At 40.9% G+C, this 18,057-nt stretch overlaps 1 protein-coding gene across 1 annotated transcript in view; it reads left to right on the top strand.

The window, feature by feature from the left end:
* Positions 1 to 18,057, top strand: part of ANO2 (anoctamin 2) — a 335,522-nt gene that overhangs the window by 172,810 nt on the left and 144,655 nt on the right. Inside the window, exon 13 of the mRNA XM_079140683.1 lies at positions 6,679 to 6,786. Coding sequence (XP_078996809.1) covers positions 6,679 to 6,786 — 108 coding nt within the window. The remainder of the gene's footprint in view (positions 1 to 6,678; positions 6,787 to 18,057) is intronic.

Below are 18,057 nucleotides of genomic sequence, written 5' to 3'. Positions count from 1 at the left end.
TCGCTAGCTGGGTCTCACAATGGCTGCTTTTACAGCATGGCTCCATGGACTAGATCTTTTCTGATATGCATTGAGGCTGAAGTTTCAAATGTTCCTTATTCTTTTGAGCTGTGAGACTTTGAGCTAATGGGTAGTCATATGTACCAGGACCCCCTACTCTGGGAAAGAGATGGCATAAGATGCAAGATGCAAGAGGCAGCCTTCAGAGCAGAAGCTAGAGAATAGGAACAACCTGTATGTGGCCCAGAGCAGAAGTGTGTCAGAATGCCTCTGTGGGCCTATTGAGGGCCACTGGAGAGGCATGAGTGCTAGACACGGGTCACCATTGATACCTGAGGAAGAAGAAAGACCTCTAAACAACTATGGTGAGAGGTAGAATGCTGTGTGTGAAACTGGAAGGTGAACTGAGGGTAAAGGATAGACTCTTCTAGAATTTAGTCTTCTGGGAAGATGATTTTTTAAAATGTTTTTATTGGTTCATTTGAATTATACTAATAGTGGGATTCCTTTTGACATGTCCATACGTGCATGGAATATAATTTGCTCCATGGATTTCAATCTTCAGTACTTCCACTTTCCCTCCCCTCTTCCCTCACTCTGTTCCCCTTCTGTCACTACCACCTCTACTCCTTTTACCCTTGTCCTTCTACTTATTTATTTATTTATTTTTAATTGATGCTTTATAGATACACAGGAAGTTGGAATTCACCAGGGTATATTCATGTATGTAGCATAATTTTGTGGCCTTCATTCTGCATTTCCTCCCTTTTCCAGTCCTTCTTACCTCCCCCTCAACCTCCCTCTTCCACTCTAGAGATCTTTCTTCTATTTTTATGGATTTCCCTTAATCACCCTGCTTCTTCTCCACTTATTTTGTTCAAGTTTTTCATATGAGAGAAACATTTGATCCTTTACTTTCCGAGTCTGACTCATTTCACTTAGCATGATGTTCTCCAGTTCCATCCATTTTCCAGCAAATGTCATCCTTTCATTCTTCTTTATGACTGAGTAAAAATCTGTCACGTGTGTATGTACACCAAAGTTTCTTTATATATTCATCCTTTGATGGGCATCTGTGCTGGTTACATAATTTGGCTGTTGTGAATTGCATCACTATAAATATTGATATGCCTGTGTCATGATAGTCTGCTGATTTTATTTCTTTTGAAGAGGATATTTGAAGAAAGTCAACAAATCAGCCTTTCCTCACAATTCTTTTGAGAGCTAGTGCCCTTGTCTTAATGCTGGTGAGGTGATGATGGGCAGTATGTCATGGTTGTTCATGTTTATCTATTCACCATGATCCTCCTTCCCCAGACAGCAACCTCACTTAGCCTTTTATCTTCTCTTCTTTCATTTCCAAGCTCAGCTTGCTCCTTCTGTGTTGACCATTACAACTTTCAAGAGCTACTGATATTACATGCCACAGTGAGCTGAAGAACAAATGTGAATTTTGGTGTGGAACTTCTGATACTGTGGATATTATGAAGTCCTGGGAACTGCATCTCAAACTAGGAAGCACTTTCAGTTGCCTGAGTCCTCACTCGCAAAGGCTGGCTATTAAGCCATAGGTGGCTGAATGGAGAGCACATCTTCTCCTCACTAACTGATGTGCTCTGTCTTGAACTGGGGACCACTGTTTTTGTGGTACTGATATTTTGTGAGCAAGCAAGTGAAATCCCTAATTTAGTTTTGCTGTTAAGCCTGTGTGTTCCCAAATCTAGTGTATCATCATTTCTTCTCTTTAATGCTCTAATTAGTCAACTTGCTATTGAACAGATGAGCTAAGAACTAGTAGGATCTGCAGGGCAGTTGCATGGAATTAAATCTGCAATAATGTAGATTTTCCCCATTTTCAATTGGTTTTCAATTGATGGAACCCATCCCACCCATCCTATGTGTTAAGCATAGACCCTGAGATTAATACCATTATGGATTCTGTGAAAAATTAAAAGAATGTGCATATGGATTCTGCCTTTATAGAGGATTAAAATTAGTCAGAAATATAAGCAATAGAATAATAAAGCAATTGCATTTCTTAGAGATAAATGTCTGAACTGGTGTTCTAATAGAAAGAGTCAGAGATTAGTTTGATTGTGGCTGATCTAGTGGGAACATAATTGTTCTATTGGTTCCATTTTATTCAGCTAAAATATGTCAAGATATATAGAGAGGGTGGGTGGGGAAGGAGAGGGAGGGATTGTGGTTTGTTGTGGGGAGGTAAGCAGAGAATAGGTCTTACTTTCCTAATGCCAGGAAGTAGGATGTCTCCAAAAAGAGAAGAAATATCCTAGGTTCCAAGTTTGTGTAGGTTAGAGATAAGCTAAGTGTGTCTGCTAAGTAGAGCTGAAGAAGCCAGAATGTCTCCCCATTAAAGAGGAAGAGTAAACATACTTGCACACAAAAAGCATCAGTTATGACTCAATGTCCTGAATTCTCTGTAATAGGCTCCTGGCAGGAGTGGAATTATAATTCATTTTTTTTCCTGTAGTCAGATTTCCTGTTTTTCTGTTTAACTCAATGATCCATAATAAGTTCAGATACATAATTGAGGAACTCTTGGGTAGGCTGAGAGAGACCTGGCAACAAATGGGTTTATATGTGGATAAGGAAATGTTCCTAATGTAATCTCCATGTGAAGTTTCTACAAGACTGGTTGGTTGGGTAGCATGGTTGGTGTAGCCCACAGGTGGACAGCCCCAGGGTCAGCATGAGAGAGGAATGGAGGTCAAACTTGTCTTTTCCGTTAATGCATTTCTATTTAGGACTATAATATCAAGTGTACCTTAAAATCCAGTTCAATTTTGAGCATATCAATCAAGTACCTACTGTGTATTAGGTTTTGGTACCTCAGGCACAGTCTCTGCTCTCCAAAGGGTTACATCCAAAGGGTTATCTGGCCTATAAATATTTAGAATAGAATGGAAAATATGTGAGAGAAACTCATTCTGGATAATATAGCAAAAGAAGAAATGCTTTAAAAAATCACAGGGTTTTGAAGACTAGCTGAATTTTAATGGAAAGCAAAGGGAAGATGGGACATCCGTGGGTAGACAACAGCAGGTAGGAGCCCAGGGAAACAAGGGGTATAGATCTGAAACAGCAAGATCAGTAGAAAAGTCTTGTTGACTGCAGAAGACGGATTGGGATGCAGCAGGGAACAAAGGAAAACAGATATACTTTGGCCAGGCTGGTGACCAGGTCAGGATGGGCATTGATTTCATATCGTCTCCTGTAGGCCATGGGAAGGGATGAAGGGCAGACTAGGAAAGGTATGTGTGACTTATACCTGAATCCTAGGACTTACATGAAACATTGTATGTCTAAGAACACACATCCAAATGTGAGACAAAAGAAAGCCAGATAACACTGGGTATTGGCAAGAGGGAGGCAGGTATCTTGGAAAGCCATGGTTCAAAGCTTTTTCTGTTATAATAGGTACCTTTTTCCAGTGTCAGGAACATTCCTAAGCCTGGCTATCTGGAACTTGGGGGTGTTATTCTTCCCTGTGGTATTCACTAGCACTTTCCTGCTCTCAGGAGAAAGCAGACACACGCATAGACCAAAGCCCATTCTTTATCCTCTGTCCTTTTCCTATGGTCTGTCCCCAACATATAGCACTCCCCATCCTCCACCAGAGGAGTGGAGCAAGCACACTGGCTCAAGTCCAACTGGTAAACCTGGGTTCAGGCAGAAGACGGAGAGTGCTTTCTTATGAAAGAAAGAAAGAGGAGGGAAGGAGGAAAGCAGCCAGACCCCAGAGCCCACCCACTGGACCAGTGCAGCCCGCATGAAGAGGTGTTTTTATAGACACCACCAAGAGACTTGTTGAAGGACCCCTTTGGATCCTGGATGACCTTGTTGCAGGGAGGCCTCTCATGCCTCCAGAGGATATCCTGCCCATGCCCCTCTGTCCCACCCCTCACCTATCACGTGGCTTCCCATTGCCTACCTTTCTGATCAGAGCTCATGTCGTCTTCTTTGCCAAGATCTTCCAGCCACACAGGCCTCCATTCTGTCCTGAGCTCACTCCAGCTGTTCCTGCTACATAGGATGCATTTCCCCCAAGCGTCCACATGGCCTTTTCTCTCAGGAAGCATTACCCTCCTCAGCTTGGCCTCCCCTGACTGCCCAGTCTGCTGCTTTCTTCTGTTGTTCTTATCCTCTTATCCCCATCAGCTAGTTTCTCATTTCTGGCATGGCTTATTTCCTGTTTCCTCTACTTGAAGGTAAGCTGTATGGAAGGAGGGGCCTTGTCCACAGGGCCAGTGCAGTTGTGTTGTCAGTGCCTGGAAAAGAACTCAGAGTGTAGTAGGTGCTTAATAACTCCTTGCAGAGGACATTTGTTGAAGAATCTCTAGATTTACCTCTTTAGATCAGCCCAGGGTGGTCCTAAGATGGCCTGGGTTCTTCTTCCAGATGGAAATAGTTCCCAGAGTCTTGGTGGGAAGAATTATGTATTTGTGATAATTTGAAATCAGATAGCCCATCCAGGTAGATTGTGTTTAGGGACTGACAGGTCGATCTGCCCGTGGCTAGATGTGTTGAAGCAGTCCTTACAGGAGTTTTTGAGAGATTCCAACACCTTACCAGACCTGCTTGGCAGCAAATAGGGAAATCCTTGCCTGAACTTCCTCAGCAGAACGAAGGGCACTTTGGCTCTGCTTTGAGTTTCAGACTCTTGTCCATGTACCGAAAAGCTGGAGTTGTTCTAACTAGATAGGAGGGATCTGAACTGATCCCCAGCATGCGGTGAAGTGGGCCACAGCTACAACTAAAAGGATACAAGGGAGCTCTGTGTGGTGTCACAGTATGTCTTGGAAAACCAGAGACAGGTGGGAAAACATCCTGTCAGCCAATCAGGAGGGTCTTCTTCAGCCCCTTTGCAGGTTTATAAGCCATATCGTGGCACTCACCAGAAGTGTCTGCTGAAGTTTTAATTAAAATCTTCCATTGGAATAATGTAGGAAAAAAAGCAACCAAATTTTAGGGCCCAAGGAGGAAAACTTCAAATCACATTTCTCTAAGTATTCTCTCAGGACATTAATTGTTACAGGCAAAAGTTATTCTGTGGGAAATGGTAAACTTAAGAAAATTCAACAAATGTCTTTAAGTACTACTTCTCAGGGCTTTTAATTTGCTCATTGTGACCCTTGGAAAGGTGATACATTGATCAGTATTTTCCAATCTTTTGGACCCTAGAATCACTTTTTAGCTAAAACTCTCTTGGAACACACCTTGGTAAATGCTGTGTGGGAGAGTGGATGAAGGTGAGAGAATCAAACAAACTTCACTAGCCTTTTGAGATTTCTATGTTTTCTGCATAGTGCCAGTTTGTGAGAAATACAAAATGGTACAGAGCAGGTAGCCAACCTTTATGTTAGGATAATACAATGCTGAAAGCCAAACAGCTAGGGAATAAGAGAAAAATATGTAATCAAGAGCTACAATGCATGACATAAGCTATAAAACTCTAGGAATTTGGAGAGGGAGGAGACCCTTGCCACGATGTAGGTATGTTGCAGTAATCAGAGAAGGACTCCTGGAAGAGGTGGGACTGACCAACCCTGGAAGACTGGCTGAGTTGGAGGACACTCTCAAGCCTGTGAACAGCATCACCTGCTGTCTCGTCATGCTCGTTAGTCACCTGGTTTCTCCAATGTCATGACTTGCCTTGGGAAAGCCAGAGACTGATCAGGAGCCTATGTCATTGGCCTCTGGAATCTCTGACATGTGGGTGGTGATAAGGAAATGTGTGTTCTCTGAATAGCTGAGTTCAGTGAGAGTCAACGCCTGAATTCCTAGGAGTAAATGACACAGGAACATGAAGTCCTCATATCTCTTGACATTTGTCCTGGAACTGGGAGCTGCTGGGAAGTCCTGCCAGTGAGACCAGGTGTACACTGTTAAATTCCCTTTGAAGTGAGTCATGCATCTTCCTGCCCCAGCATCTGCATTGATTTGATTTGACCATGGTCCTCTTGATTAGTTAGGTGCTCTTTCGCATGCTTGGTGACTCACTATTCAGGTTTGTATGGCTGAATGGCCTAGTGATGTCTCTTGAGCATTGGTGTACTTGCCAATGAGTAACTCACCTATATTTTGCAGGAAACAGGTTCAGGCAAGAGAGTTTTAAGATTCCCTGTGGTCACTGTTGACTTTGATGTTTATTGGTCGCCATTTTAGCTTACACAACAATGGAGCAGGGGAGATGTGTTGTTGTTGCCCTAACTCCCAGCTATGGGGGCACATCTGTTTCTCCAGCTGGGATTTGGCTCCTTGAAAGTGAAAGTTTGAAGTCTGAGGATAGCTGGTGGAATAACCGGGTGTATGCCTCTGCCTTTATCAAACTGCTATGCAAAGCTTATGGTTTCTCTTTGTGTCAGCTGCACAGTTAGCCTTTCCTTTCTCCTTTCTCAACACTGATGCCACTCCCACAAACATGCCCAGGTTTGGTTTTCAGTGTGACACAGTGTCATGTGTCCCTCTTACATTGTGTCCTCCACATTGTTTCCTTGGTCTAGAATCCTTGTGATTGTGTGTGGTGTGGCAGTTCATGTACAGTAGTGTCCAATCCTAAACCCTGACTTTGATGTACTCCATGTGTCTGGTTATAATCCACAGACCAAGGTCATCATTCTTCCTGTTTACTAACTGCTCTCTGACTCTTTGGTTTAGGAACACTCCCGGCCTGAGTATGAAACCAAAGTTCGTGAGAAAATGCTGAAGGAGAGTGACAAGTCAGCCGTGCAGAAATTGGAAACAAATATGACTGAGAATGACGAGGTAAGACGCTGTGCTTATTGCTCATTGTCCTCTTTATTTGTTAAGATCCTGTTGTCATGGTGTCTAGACCATCTTAGTGAAGAGAAACTGGGCTGTGAGAGGGAGTTGATGTGGGACAGGAGGGAGTGAGACCCTGGCATCTCCCCTCATCCTGAAGAAGGAACTCTTGGGAACTCTTGAGTGTCTCCATGATTGGATCAGTCTCTTTCTTGGTGGTTCTTACTGTCCGGTCAATACCCACTGCATGACTAGCTCTGGGGTCACTAGGCTATGTGGGATGTTTAGAAAAGGCACCTCTCCTGGAGAACAGACAGGGAGGGATGGTGGGAGAAGAAAAAAGGTCTCCAGCCTGGTTCCTCTGGATACCATCACCTGAGCATTAAATAATGGTAACCACCACCTTACCAAGCCCCACAATAGCAGCTAGCCCTTCCTGAATGCTTGCTGTATGCTAGGCACTATTCTAAGGGTATTATATTATCTTGTTTATTTTCACAATAAATCTATGAGGCTTGTGCGATTGTTATGTAAATGAAAACTCATAAAAGAAGCTATATCTACAGATTAAGTCATTTTCCAGAGGTCACACAGCCAGTACAAGGTTCTAACCAGGGTCTGTGTACCTAACCAGTAGTCACATTCCTTCCCAAATGCAGGGAGGAAATCAAAGGATAAAGCAAGAAAAGATTCTTAGGGCCAACAGAGCAAACTGATGCTTGTATTTGGTTGAGGTACTCTGATGATGTTCCTTCCATTTTGTTTTTCTGGAGGGTGGGCCTCTAAAAGTAGGAAGGTGATGGTGAGCAAGTCTTCTGAGTCACATTTCTGAGCTTTGGAATTTGCTGTGACCTGTAAATACTCTTGGTGTGCGAGTATCTGAGGGGAACACTCTTTGGCGGTACCTGTCTCCAAGTGCCACCCTCCTTTGAAATCAGGAGTATGTGTGTGTTTGTCTTTCTTAAATCTGATTTCTGACAAAAGTCAACATGATCGAAAATCTGTTTGTTTTTTACATATGTCTTTTCTCCATCTTGGATTTGAATTCAAATTTCATTTTATTTTACATTCTTGAAGTTGGAACCATTCATTTTAACATGTAAATTTATGCAAGTACCAAAACAGAAGAATGTAGTGTTTTTGAGCCCCAAAATAAGCATTTAAAAAAAAGAAAACAAGAAAAAGAAAGAGGATGGACCTCTGAGTTATTTTTTTCCTAGACAAAGAACAAGTCCAAGACCACCAATTATTCAGAGACATAATGAATTCATACTTAGGAAATACTGATCATCACAGCTACCCTCATCAGAAAGCAAGCATTCTGTGTTCTGTCAGCCTCAGTAACTCCGTGCAACCTTCTTTCTCCACCCAAGAGCAATATACAATGGATAATTTTATGGAAATCACATGTAACTTTTATTGACCACTAACTCATTTAATTTTAATTCTGTAGATGGGAATGCCAAAGAGCTAGAATTGCGTATATCGAGGCTGTGGTTCTAATATAAACATTGCTTGGATATATATATGCATGATAGGTCAAATAACTTTCAGGAACCATGAATAATTAAAAAACATCTGAATGCATTATGAATGATACATATGTTTATGTTTTAACATTCAACATCTATTTTCATTACACTATTGAGAATGCAAAGCTCAAAGTATCTAATGCCTTATGGGCACTGGGAGGAAATGACCTTCCCAATGAGCAGTGTAAGATAAAAAATGACCTAGAATTTGATTGTCAGGATCCTTCTTGCCTTTCTGCAGTTCTTTGATTATTGTAAATGCTTCTGTTCTTGCTGTAAACCTAGCCATTGATGGGAGATAACTCTGGAGTGCACATTGCTGCTGTCTGATGGAAGGAAAGCAGGTTTTGCCTGTGGAATGAGTCAATGCTCACTGCATAGCAGGGCTCTGGGACTCCCTGGTGTGTGGGATATTTAGGAAAGGCCCCTCTTCTGGAGTACAGACAGGGATTAGGAATCAAAGTCTAGCGGGATGTACTTCTTTCATCCTTTGAGAGTCACCTTGATTCTGCCTTCATTGTAACCCGGGGGCTTCATATTCCCTCCACTATTACTTTCCTTCCTGTTGAATGATAAAAAGCTACCATTCAAGGCCAGATTGGTATAGGAACTACCCTAAGACCACAGAGCTAGTTGTGGGGAGGCATGTGGTAATCAAATCCAGCTCTGCTTAATCCCCAAGGCTCATTGCTCTTTTTTTTTTAATTTTAAAGATATCAAGTCCATTTATTTTTAAAATATTTTATCAAGATTTAATTCTATACTCTTAAATTCTACCTATTTAAACTATATAATTCAGTGGTTTTTAGTTTGTTCATAGATTTGTCCAATTGTAAATGTAAAATTCCCAAAGAAATTCTGTACCCAGTACTTACCAAACCCTGAGCAACAACTTATCTACTTTCTGTCTCTGTAGACATGCTTATTCTGGACTATCCTGTAAATGAAATCATTTGATATATGGTCTTTAGCTTCTTTCACTTAGGACAGCTTTTTATCTGTGTCATGGCATATAGCATACTTCATCTATTCTTCTTTATTGCCTAGTAATATTATATTTTGGGATTTGCCTCCTTTTATTTATCCATTCATCAGTTGATGAATATTTGAGTGGTCTCTACTTTTGATTATTATAAATAATGCTGCTATGAACACTTCTGCATGTTTTTTGTTTGACTGTATTTCTTCATTTCTCTTGGATAAATGCCTAGAGGTAGAATTGCTGGGTTATGTTAAGTCTATGCTTAATATTTTGAAGAACCAATGTTCTGTTTTTTTGAAGTAGCTGTTTTATTTTACCTTTGATCCAGCAACATATGAGGGCTTCAATATTTCCACATCCTCCCCAACAGTTATTACCTGTCTCTTAGATTTTATTCATTGTAGTAATGTGAAGTGGTATTTCATTGTGGTTTTAATTTGCATTTCCTTATCAACCAATAATGTTCATGTACTTAGTGGTAATTCATATTCTTTGGAAAAAAGGTCTATCCAAATTCTTTGCCCATTTAAAAAATTGTGTTAATTGCCTATTATCAGGTTATGAGAGTTCTTTATATGTTTTGGATACCAGTCCTCTATGAGACAATCTAATCTACAAATGTTCTCTCTGATTCTGTAGATTATCTTCATACTTTATTGATGATATCATTCAAAGCACAAAAGTTTTAAATTTTGAAATAGTTTAGTTTATCTACTTTTCTTTTTGTCACTTGTACTTTTCTTACCTAAGAAATTATTACCTAGCTCAATGTCATTGATATATTCATAGGTTTTTTTCCTGGAATTTTAAAGTTGTAATACTTAGAGCTACATCTTTGATTCATGTTCAGTTATATTATATAGAGAAGAGGTCCAATCCATTTTTTTTTTTTTTTTTTGCTTGTGGATATTCACTTGTCTCAGCACTATTTGTTAAAAAAAGCAACAACTTTATTTCCCCTTTGAATTATCTTGACACACTCATATAGAAATCACTCAACCATACTTGCAAGAGTTTATTTCTAGACAATAAATACCATTCTATTGATCAGTGTGTGTGTTCTTATGCCAGTATAACATTGTCTTGATTATTGAAACTGTGTAATAAAATTTGAGGTTGAAAAGTACAAGAATAAGGAGGAGGAGGAAGAAAGAAGGAAGAAGAAAAAAGAAAGAAGAAAGAACCAGTAGCAACAATTTGGAATATTATAGGGATTCATTTGAATCTGTAGGTTAATTTGAGAAGTAGTGCCATCTTAACAACAGTAAATTTAAAAATCTATGAACATAGTATGTCTTTCAATTTATTTAGATCATTATTTTTCAACAATGTTTTACAGTCTTCAGTGTACAAGCCTTGCATAGCTTTTGTTAAACTTATTGATTGTTTATCTTTTTTGATGCTTTGCATATATAATTGTTTGCTTTATTTTGTTTTTGTATTGTCCATTCCTAGTATATAGGAGTAAAATTGATTTTCGCAGATTGGTCTTTATCCCACAGTTTTCTGAATGAATTTATTAGTTTTAATAATTTTTAGTGGATTCCCTAGGATTTTCTGTTTATAAGGTCATGTCTTCTGAGAATAGAGATAGTTTTACTTTTTCCTTTTCAATTTGGATGTTTTCTCTTTCTTAACTAATTGCCCTGACTAGAATCTTATGTACAATGTTGAATAGTGGTTGTGAGAATGGATTTCCTTGTCTTGTTTTCGATGGAATGCGGGGGAAAAAATGTAATCTTTCATCATCAGGTATGGTGTTAACTGTAGCTGGTACTTTCTTTAGAAAAATAAATCTATGAGATTTCCTTGAGAACAAGACACATCACACCAACATGATGCTGATCTGAAATGAAATATTCCATAATGTAATGAGGTGACAACTACAAATCCAACATGGTAAGACTCAAAGGTTGGCAGAGTAGGAGTCAGAACCCTAGGGTAGTAAGCATGGTGCTTCACCAGGTAGCTGAGCCATTTTCTGTGTCTCTTCTGCCTCAGCTGTCATATGGGGAAATTGGATTTTATAACCTCTGTGGTTCTGAGAGCCAGTGATTTTCTTCATTGATGTGCAGAGATGTTGGTCATCAACTGATCACCTTGGGGACTGTTCTTTATTTATCTTATACAGCATAAATTTACCTATTCTTTTAACTACTCTAATTGACTTTCTAGGTAGTGGGAATAAGAGGAATGTTAATAATGATAACATAAATAACATTTAGTGAATATTTGATATGTGCAAGATTCCACAAGTATTTTTTTATTTAAGTCTCAAAACCATTTTGATCCCCTATTCACAGGTAAGAAAACTGAGGTTTAGGGAGAGAAGTCATTTGCTCAGTCTAATATATGGCAGAGACAGGGTGTGCCAGGCGCTCTGAATTGAAAGCAGTATTCTTTTTTAAAATTATTTTTTGATTCACTGTACACAAATGAGGTACAGCTTTTCATTTCTTTGGTTGTTCACAATGTAGAGTCACACTGTTTGTATAATCATACATGTACATAGGGTAATGATATTTGTCTCATTTGATTATCTTTCTTCCCCCTGCCCCAGCCCCACCCCTATTTCCCTCTACACAATCCATTCTTCCTACCCTGCCACCCCGTTATGTATCATCGTCCACTTATCAGAGGAATTGTTTGGCCTTTAGCTTTTGGGGATTGGCTTAATTTACTTAGTATAATATTCTCCAACTCCATTCATTTACCTGCAAATGCCATAATTTTATTCTTTATAGCTGAGTATTGTGTATATGTACCTCATTTTCTTTATCCATTATTCTGTTGAAGGGCATCTAGGTTGGTTCCACAATCTAGTTATTGTGAATTGAGCTGCTATAAACATGATGTAGCTGTGCCACCGTGTATGTGGTGTTCTTAACCCTGAGTTTTCTCACCTCTCCAATGTTTTCTTAAACAGATCCTCATGTACCCCTAAAAATTCGTATTTGATTCTTCTTCCCTAAACTAAATACGCGAAGGATTATGGTGTTTGTTGGAAGATAGGTGAGAGACAAACTGCTGCCTTGCATTAGTGGTTCTGTGTAGATTATAGTAAAGTGATATTCTATTTCCACTGAGGACCACAGGGAGTGGAATAGCTATTTGCAGCAGGAGAGTCGACATACAGTTGGGGGAATTCAGGACTATAAACACAGATACACATTGTGTTTCCCAGGAAAAATTTGGAGTTTGGAACTTTTAATCAAAGAATAGGCAGGGTTCTTTTTTTTTAAATTTTTTTGGCCTGGATCAGATGAAACTTTTCCTACAATAATCTGTCCTCAACAGATTTGGAGGCTTCCTGTAGTTTCCATACCAGGCAAGCTTTTTCTCTGTCCATGTAAGATGGTAGAGCTCTAAGTTGAGGCAAGGGGCTAGTGTTAGCAGGACTGAACAGCTATGCTGTTCTGGGTCTCTCATCCCTTTGACATTTCACTCAGCTCCCTTTAATTCCAACCCATGTCTCTTCTGCTTCCAGAAACTTTGTATTAATTAAGTATAGCCAAACAATGAAGCTCATGATATGTAGAGCAATAGAGGAGAAAATAATGGGGAACTAATTACAAAGGTGTTAGAAGAAGGGATGAGGCAAGTGGGGGTTGGTGAAGTAATGAGAGATCAGTGGTGAGTGGCTATCACTCTTAGAATTGGGAGGACAAGAAGGGAGGTGTTGTTACCAAAGTCCAGGAGCCAGGAGATGGAACCCAGCAGGAGGAGCGCTTCTGGAGATGCAGTCTGATGCAGGTAGAGAGTTGGGAAAGATACCATGGCTTTCCCCTGCCTTCCCTCTGTGTTTTCACTAGCATCTTCCATTGGCCAAAAGTAACCAAAAGTCAGTTCATAAGTTATTCTTGGAAATATAGCTTTCAGGAGTCAGTGCCCTGCTGTTATGGTTTAGATATGAGGTGTTCCCCAAATGCTCATGTGTGATACAATGCAATAGGGTTTAAGGATGACTTAATTGGGTTAAGTCAGTGAATCAATCCCCTGATAGAAATTAACTGGGTGGTATCTGGAGGCAGGAAGGGTGTGGCTAGAGGAGGTGGGTCCCTGGGTACATGCCTTTGGGGTATATATTTTGTACCCAGTAAGTGGTATCTTGCCCTCTGCTTCTTGGTGGCTATGTCCTGAGCCCCTTTCTTCCACCACTCTTCTACCATAATGTCCTGCCTTACCTCAGACCCTCAGGAATGAAGTCAGCCATCTATGGGCTGAGACCTCTGAAACTGTGAGCCCCCAAATAAACTTTTTCTCCTCTATATTGTTCTTGTCAGGTCTTTTAGTCACAGCAAAAGCTGACTGACTAAGACACCTGTAATACACAGTAGAGGAAGGAAGGATAGCAAGTGAATCTGAGAGCAACTGGCAGAGTACTGGGACAAAGGTCCAGTCAATGTGTCAGCCTAATAGTAGAGCCTGTTAGCCACAGATCACCAGCAAGCTGGCTTCCTGCTTGGGAGAGTTGAGAGGTTATTGGGGAAAAAAGATTACACTTCTTTAGGCCACTTCTAAACTGTTGAATGAGTATTTGTGTGAATGAGGAAGAGATGGGGGACAGGTGGAGGCATTGGAATGTCACAGGTGAAATCAGATAACTGGATCCTCTTCCCAAGAAGAGGGAAACCATCTTGTCATGTCAAGATTCAGAGAGCAAGAAGCAAGCTGGGGAGATGAAAAATGTGGGTCTTAAAAGAGACTTTGCTATAAAACGTTTCACCGAAAGTACTTAAAACAAAATTCCATTTAACTAGTCCCAAGAGTTGCCTCATGGAACTTGTTGTCACCCAAATCTTCATCCCAGGGTGGGTGCAAGCAGCAGTCCTCCCCTCTCTGCCTGGTGCTGCCTGTGAGGTTCTATTTAATGAATGTTTTATGGGGAGCACTGAAGTTAAGGGAGGGGCTCTGCCAAGAGGAGGCCCGCAGATGGATGGGTGTTAATTTACTGTTCAGTGCACCACCCTGGGGACAATTATTTCAAAAGAAAACTCATCTAAAGTTGAGGCATTGAAACACTTACGACAGATGCCTCTGGCAGGCGCAACAAACAAACATGTGGAATAAATTATGCATAAGTGTATGGCCTTTGACGAGGCTGGGACAACAGCAACCGGAAGCCGGGAGATTGTCAGAGTGTGCAGTGGAGAAGGGAGGCCCAGCATGCAGGATGGAGGAGTCCTGTCTGTGGCTCTTACCCTGGGCCAAGGAGGATATGGTCCAGGCTGTCCGTGCAGACCCTCTGTGGTTTATCAGAATGTTATGTGGAGCAAAGTTCCCTTGAGCTCTCTTTTGAAGGCACTAAGTGACTTAATAACCACTTCAGGGTCAAAAATATAAAGAGCCTAAGTTACTGTCTCAGATTCTTAGGGGTTAAGAATGTTGCTCATTGACCAGGGGAAATACTGGGGCAGAGAAAGGAACTCAGTTCGCCAAAGATTCCCATTTGATAAGTGGAGGTGAAACTTGAGCCTGGTTCCATTTCTGAACTCTTTTTATTTGCACCACCAGAGTCTCTAATCAGCTGAGTGTTTGGTGGATGTTCACTGTTAAGGGCTCAACTCTGAATCATTGGGGATGATGTTCTCCTCTACACTATTATATAAACTGAGGAATGACTGTCAGGAGAGAAACCTGGGTTTTAGCCCCAGTTGAAGGACATTTGCTAGGGAGTCAGGTTCCTTGGTTCTCAGACTAGTCCCTGAGCTCATCTGATAAATACAGGCAACTGGAGGATTATTTCAGTTCTGAAATGGTTCTAAGGCATTTATTCCTTCTCTCCTTGAGTTTCTCATATTTGGTAATAAGGATAAGGAAAACAGTATAGCTGCCAGGCTGAAACATAGTTTACAAAGTAGAACTGTTCCTGAAGGCTGACCCCTGACAATTTTATGGACTATTCTTTTTTTAATTTTATTTTGCTTTTAAATTACTGTTTCTGACTCTGGCTCTTCTCTCTTCCACTCTACCCCTCTCTTCTTCCTCTCTCTGCTGTCTCCCAGAGAGTGGCCTCCATTTCTCACCTATGGTCCCATCCTCACTGGGACATTCAAGCCAAGAGAAATGGCTGTGCGAAGGAGCAGAGGAATGGATGGAGTGAGGGAAATGGGGTGGGGAGGGGTGGTCAGTCCTGTTAGATTGTCAGATATACGTGTCTTCTTAGGAGGAGTGAAGGACTGGAATTTGGAATTGGATTCTTCATCCCTTCCCCTCATTGGTTGAATGTAGTCACATGGTTCCACCTACATGAAGAGAATCTGGAAAATACAGTCCTTGGCTAGCAGCCACCAAGCCATTACTCCAAAACACCAAAGAAATATTCTCTACCACAGCACAAAAATGTGATGGGAGTAAAATGTGGGCTGTTAGACTCTGGCAAGGTAGTAGGAGAGGTTCAGTTTGGAAGAGCCTGCAGGTGATTCTGGCCGACTATCACCTCCTGAGAATTGCTGGTGTAGGAAATGAGAAGAAAAGGTTATTAGAAAGGAAAATACTGTCAGGAATTTCAGTGAGTGAAAAGCATACTTCCATCTATCCCCACATTGTCCCAGCTGGCTACCTCAGGAAATAAGTTCCCTTCATTGGAGCTTGAGACTGACCTTTTCTGAACAGAATTTAGCACTATCTTATGTAACATTGCAGGTAAAGTTTTTGTTTGTTGGTGCCTTAAAATTTTTCTTTTGTGACCCTTACTTATAATTATCCAAGTAATACATAAAAATACTTCTTGAGAAAAATCTTGACAATAGAGATAAAAGTCTCCTTGGACCTATCTCCTCCCAAAGTTGTTTGTCTCCCTAGACATAACCACAGTTACCAGTTTGATTTGAATCCTTCAGGACTTTTTCTTGAATATTTTTGATCATGTGTGAATTCATATTTGCCTTGGTTGTGGGTTTGTTTACACATTCACAGGAGAAAAATGATGGACAAATGGTTTCATCAAACCATGGTTTCCAAACCTGCCCAGGGCTTCCAGGCACCATAGTGAATTCAAGTAGTGATATTAATTTTTAAACATCTTTGAGAGAAGCCCAACAATACTTTACATTAGTCAGACACCCCACAATATTACCTCAGCAGTGTCAGCTTTAATCCTGTATGTCTTTCATTGGTGAATCTTAGTGAACCTGAGTTTGCCATGGTGGTAGCACTAGAACTGCACAAAATCATTTGGAATAGGAAGCATCAGTGATATCCAGTCTGACTGCAAGGATGAGAACCAGCAGTGTTCAAAAGTGCATAATCCTATCAGTAAGTAATTAGGGTTAAGAATGAAATAAAATATTATTTATTTCTATCTATGTGTATGGGCTAGCAAGCTTGTAGGACACAAATACTTGCCTATGTTATTTATACTTAACTACTTAATAAATGGAACTGAGAATATTTCTTTTAGCCTATGGGCACTGCATCAAAATTGCTGAGTCATTAAGGGCATAGTGAACCTAGAAAATTTGGGAATGACTTAATAAAGAACTTTCTGGGTTCAACAGAAATTTAAGAGTAATGTCGACATCCAGGAGAAGAAAAGCTGCAAAAGATAGTGTTTCAAAGTTTCAGGAATTAATTTTCGGATGGCAAACTGGGCTATGGCCCATAGCAAACTGTGGGCTGTACCCGCTCCTTGGGCCTCCCAGTAACTTGACTCTTGGGTCTTAAGGTAGATCTGGCTCAGTGTACTGTCACTCTGTCTCTGTCTTTCATCATATCTCTTCTCTTTATGTATGTGTGTGTGTGTGAGGGAGAGAGAGAGAGAGAGGAGAGCATTGAGGGTTACTGGTCATGAACATCCTTTTAAATCCTTGCTTTATTTAAAATCTCCAGGGTGGCTTGGGTTTCATAGAAAAGGATGCCAGAGAAGTGCAGAATGTGTCCATAAACATCTCTGTGTGGAGCATGTGAATTACTCATTCCACATAGAGACTCCTCGGGTGGCCCAGGCCATCAGAATGGGGGCTCTGGCCCTCTTCAACTGACAGCCCATTCTCAGCATCAGAAGTTCTGGCTAAAATGACACTGTATACATTTCTGCTGGCGGGGTCTAAATTAAGAAGTTACAAATAAGGAGAGCTCTGAGGCTTGGGTTGTGGAAGAGAGTCTAGGGAGAGACAGGCAGCCCATAGAATGAGAAGTCAGTGGGAGGGAAGCAAGAAGTCTAGGCTGGAAGCTGAGGCTGGGCACAGTCAGTGTGGTGTTCCAGAGCAGACCCTCACAGCTTCTCAGAAAACACAAGGCCCAAATATGCTCAGTGATTGGGAATGTTGGAACAGCATAGTTGCTAATAGAGGCCAGCACATACCATTGGGGTGTGTGATGTTAGCCACTATTGACTTGCAGTTTGGACTTTTCTTGTTGCAGTTTAAATGATTTTTCCATATATGGCCTGACACATGTAAATTAAATTTGTCTTTTGCTGTCAGGGCCAAGATGGTTTTTTCACTTCCTTAGAATTCAGTGGAAACACAACAAACCCTTCAGGTTCCCTTCTCTTTCTCCCTTAATAAGCCTTCTAGAAACTCAGAAGTGCTAGTTGAAAATAGTCCTCTGGAGTCAAAGACATTTGAGTTTCCTGTGATTCTTTTGACATGATGGTCAAAAGGAATTTTTTCAGACAAAGCCAACTGGGTTATCCTTTTGTGGATGTAGAGAAGAAGAGGCCTTGAGACTATCCTTCGGACAACCATTGCCCAAGCTACAGGAGGCTGCAGAAACCTCCCTCTTCATTCATGGCCATGTTCTGCTTAGCCGGGCTTT

This window comes from Sciurus vulgaris (genome assembly GCF_902686455.1).
Source record: "Sciurus vulgaris genome assembly, chromosome: 5".
Taxonomy (NCBI): domain Eukaryota; kingdom Metazoa; phylum Chordata; class Mammalia; order Rodentia; family Sciuridae; genus Sciurus; species Sciurus vulgaris.
The sequence above is the reverse complement of the archived record's forward strand: the minus strand, read 5'-3'. Positions and strand labels throughout refer to the sequence as shown.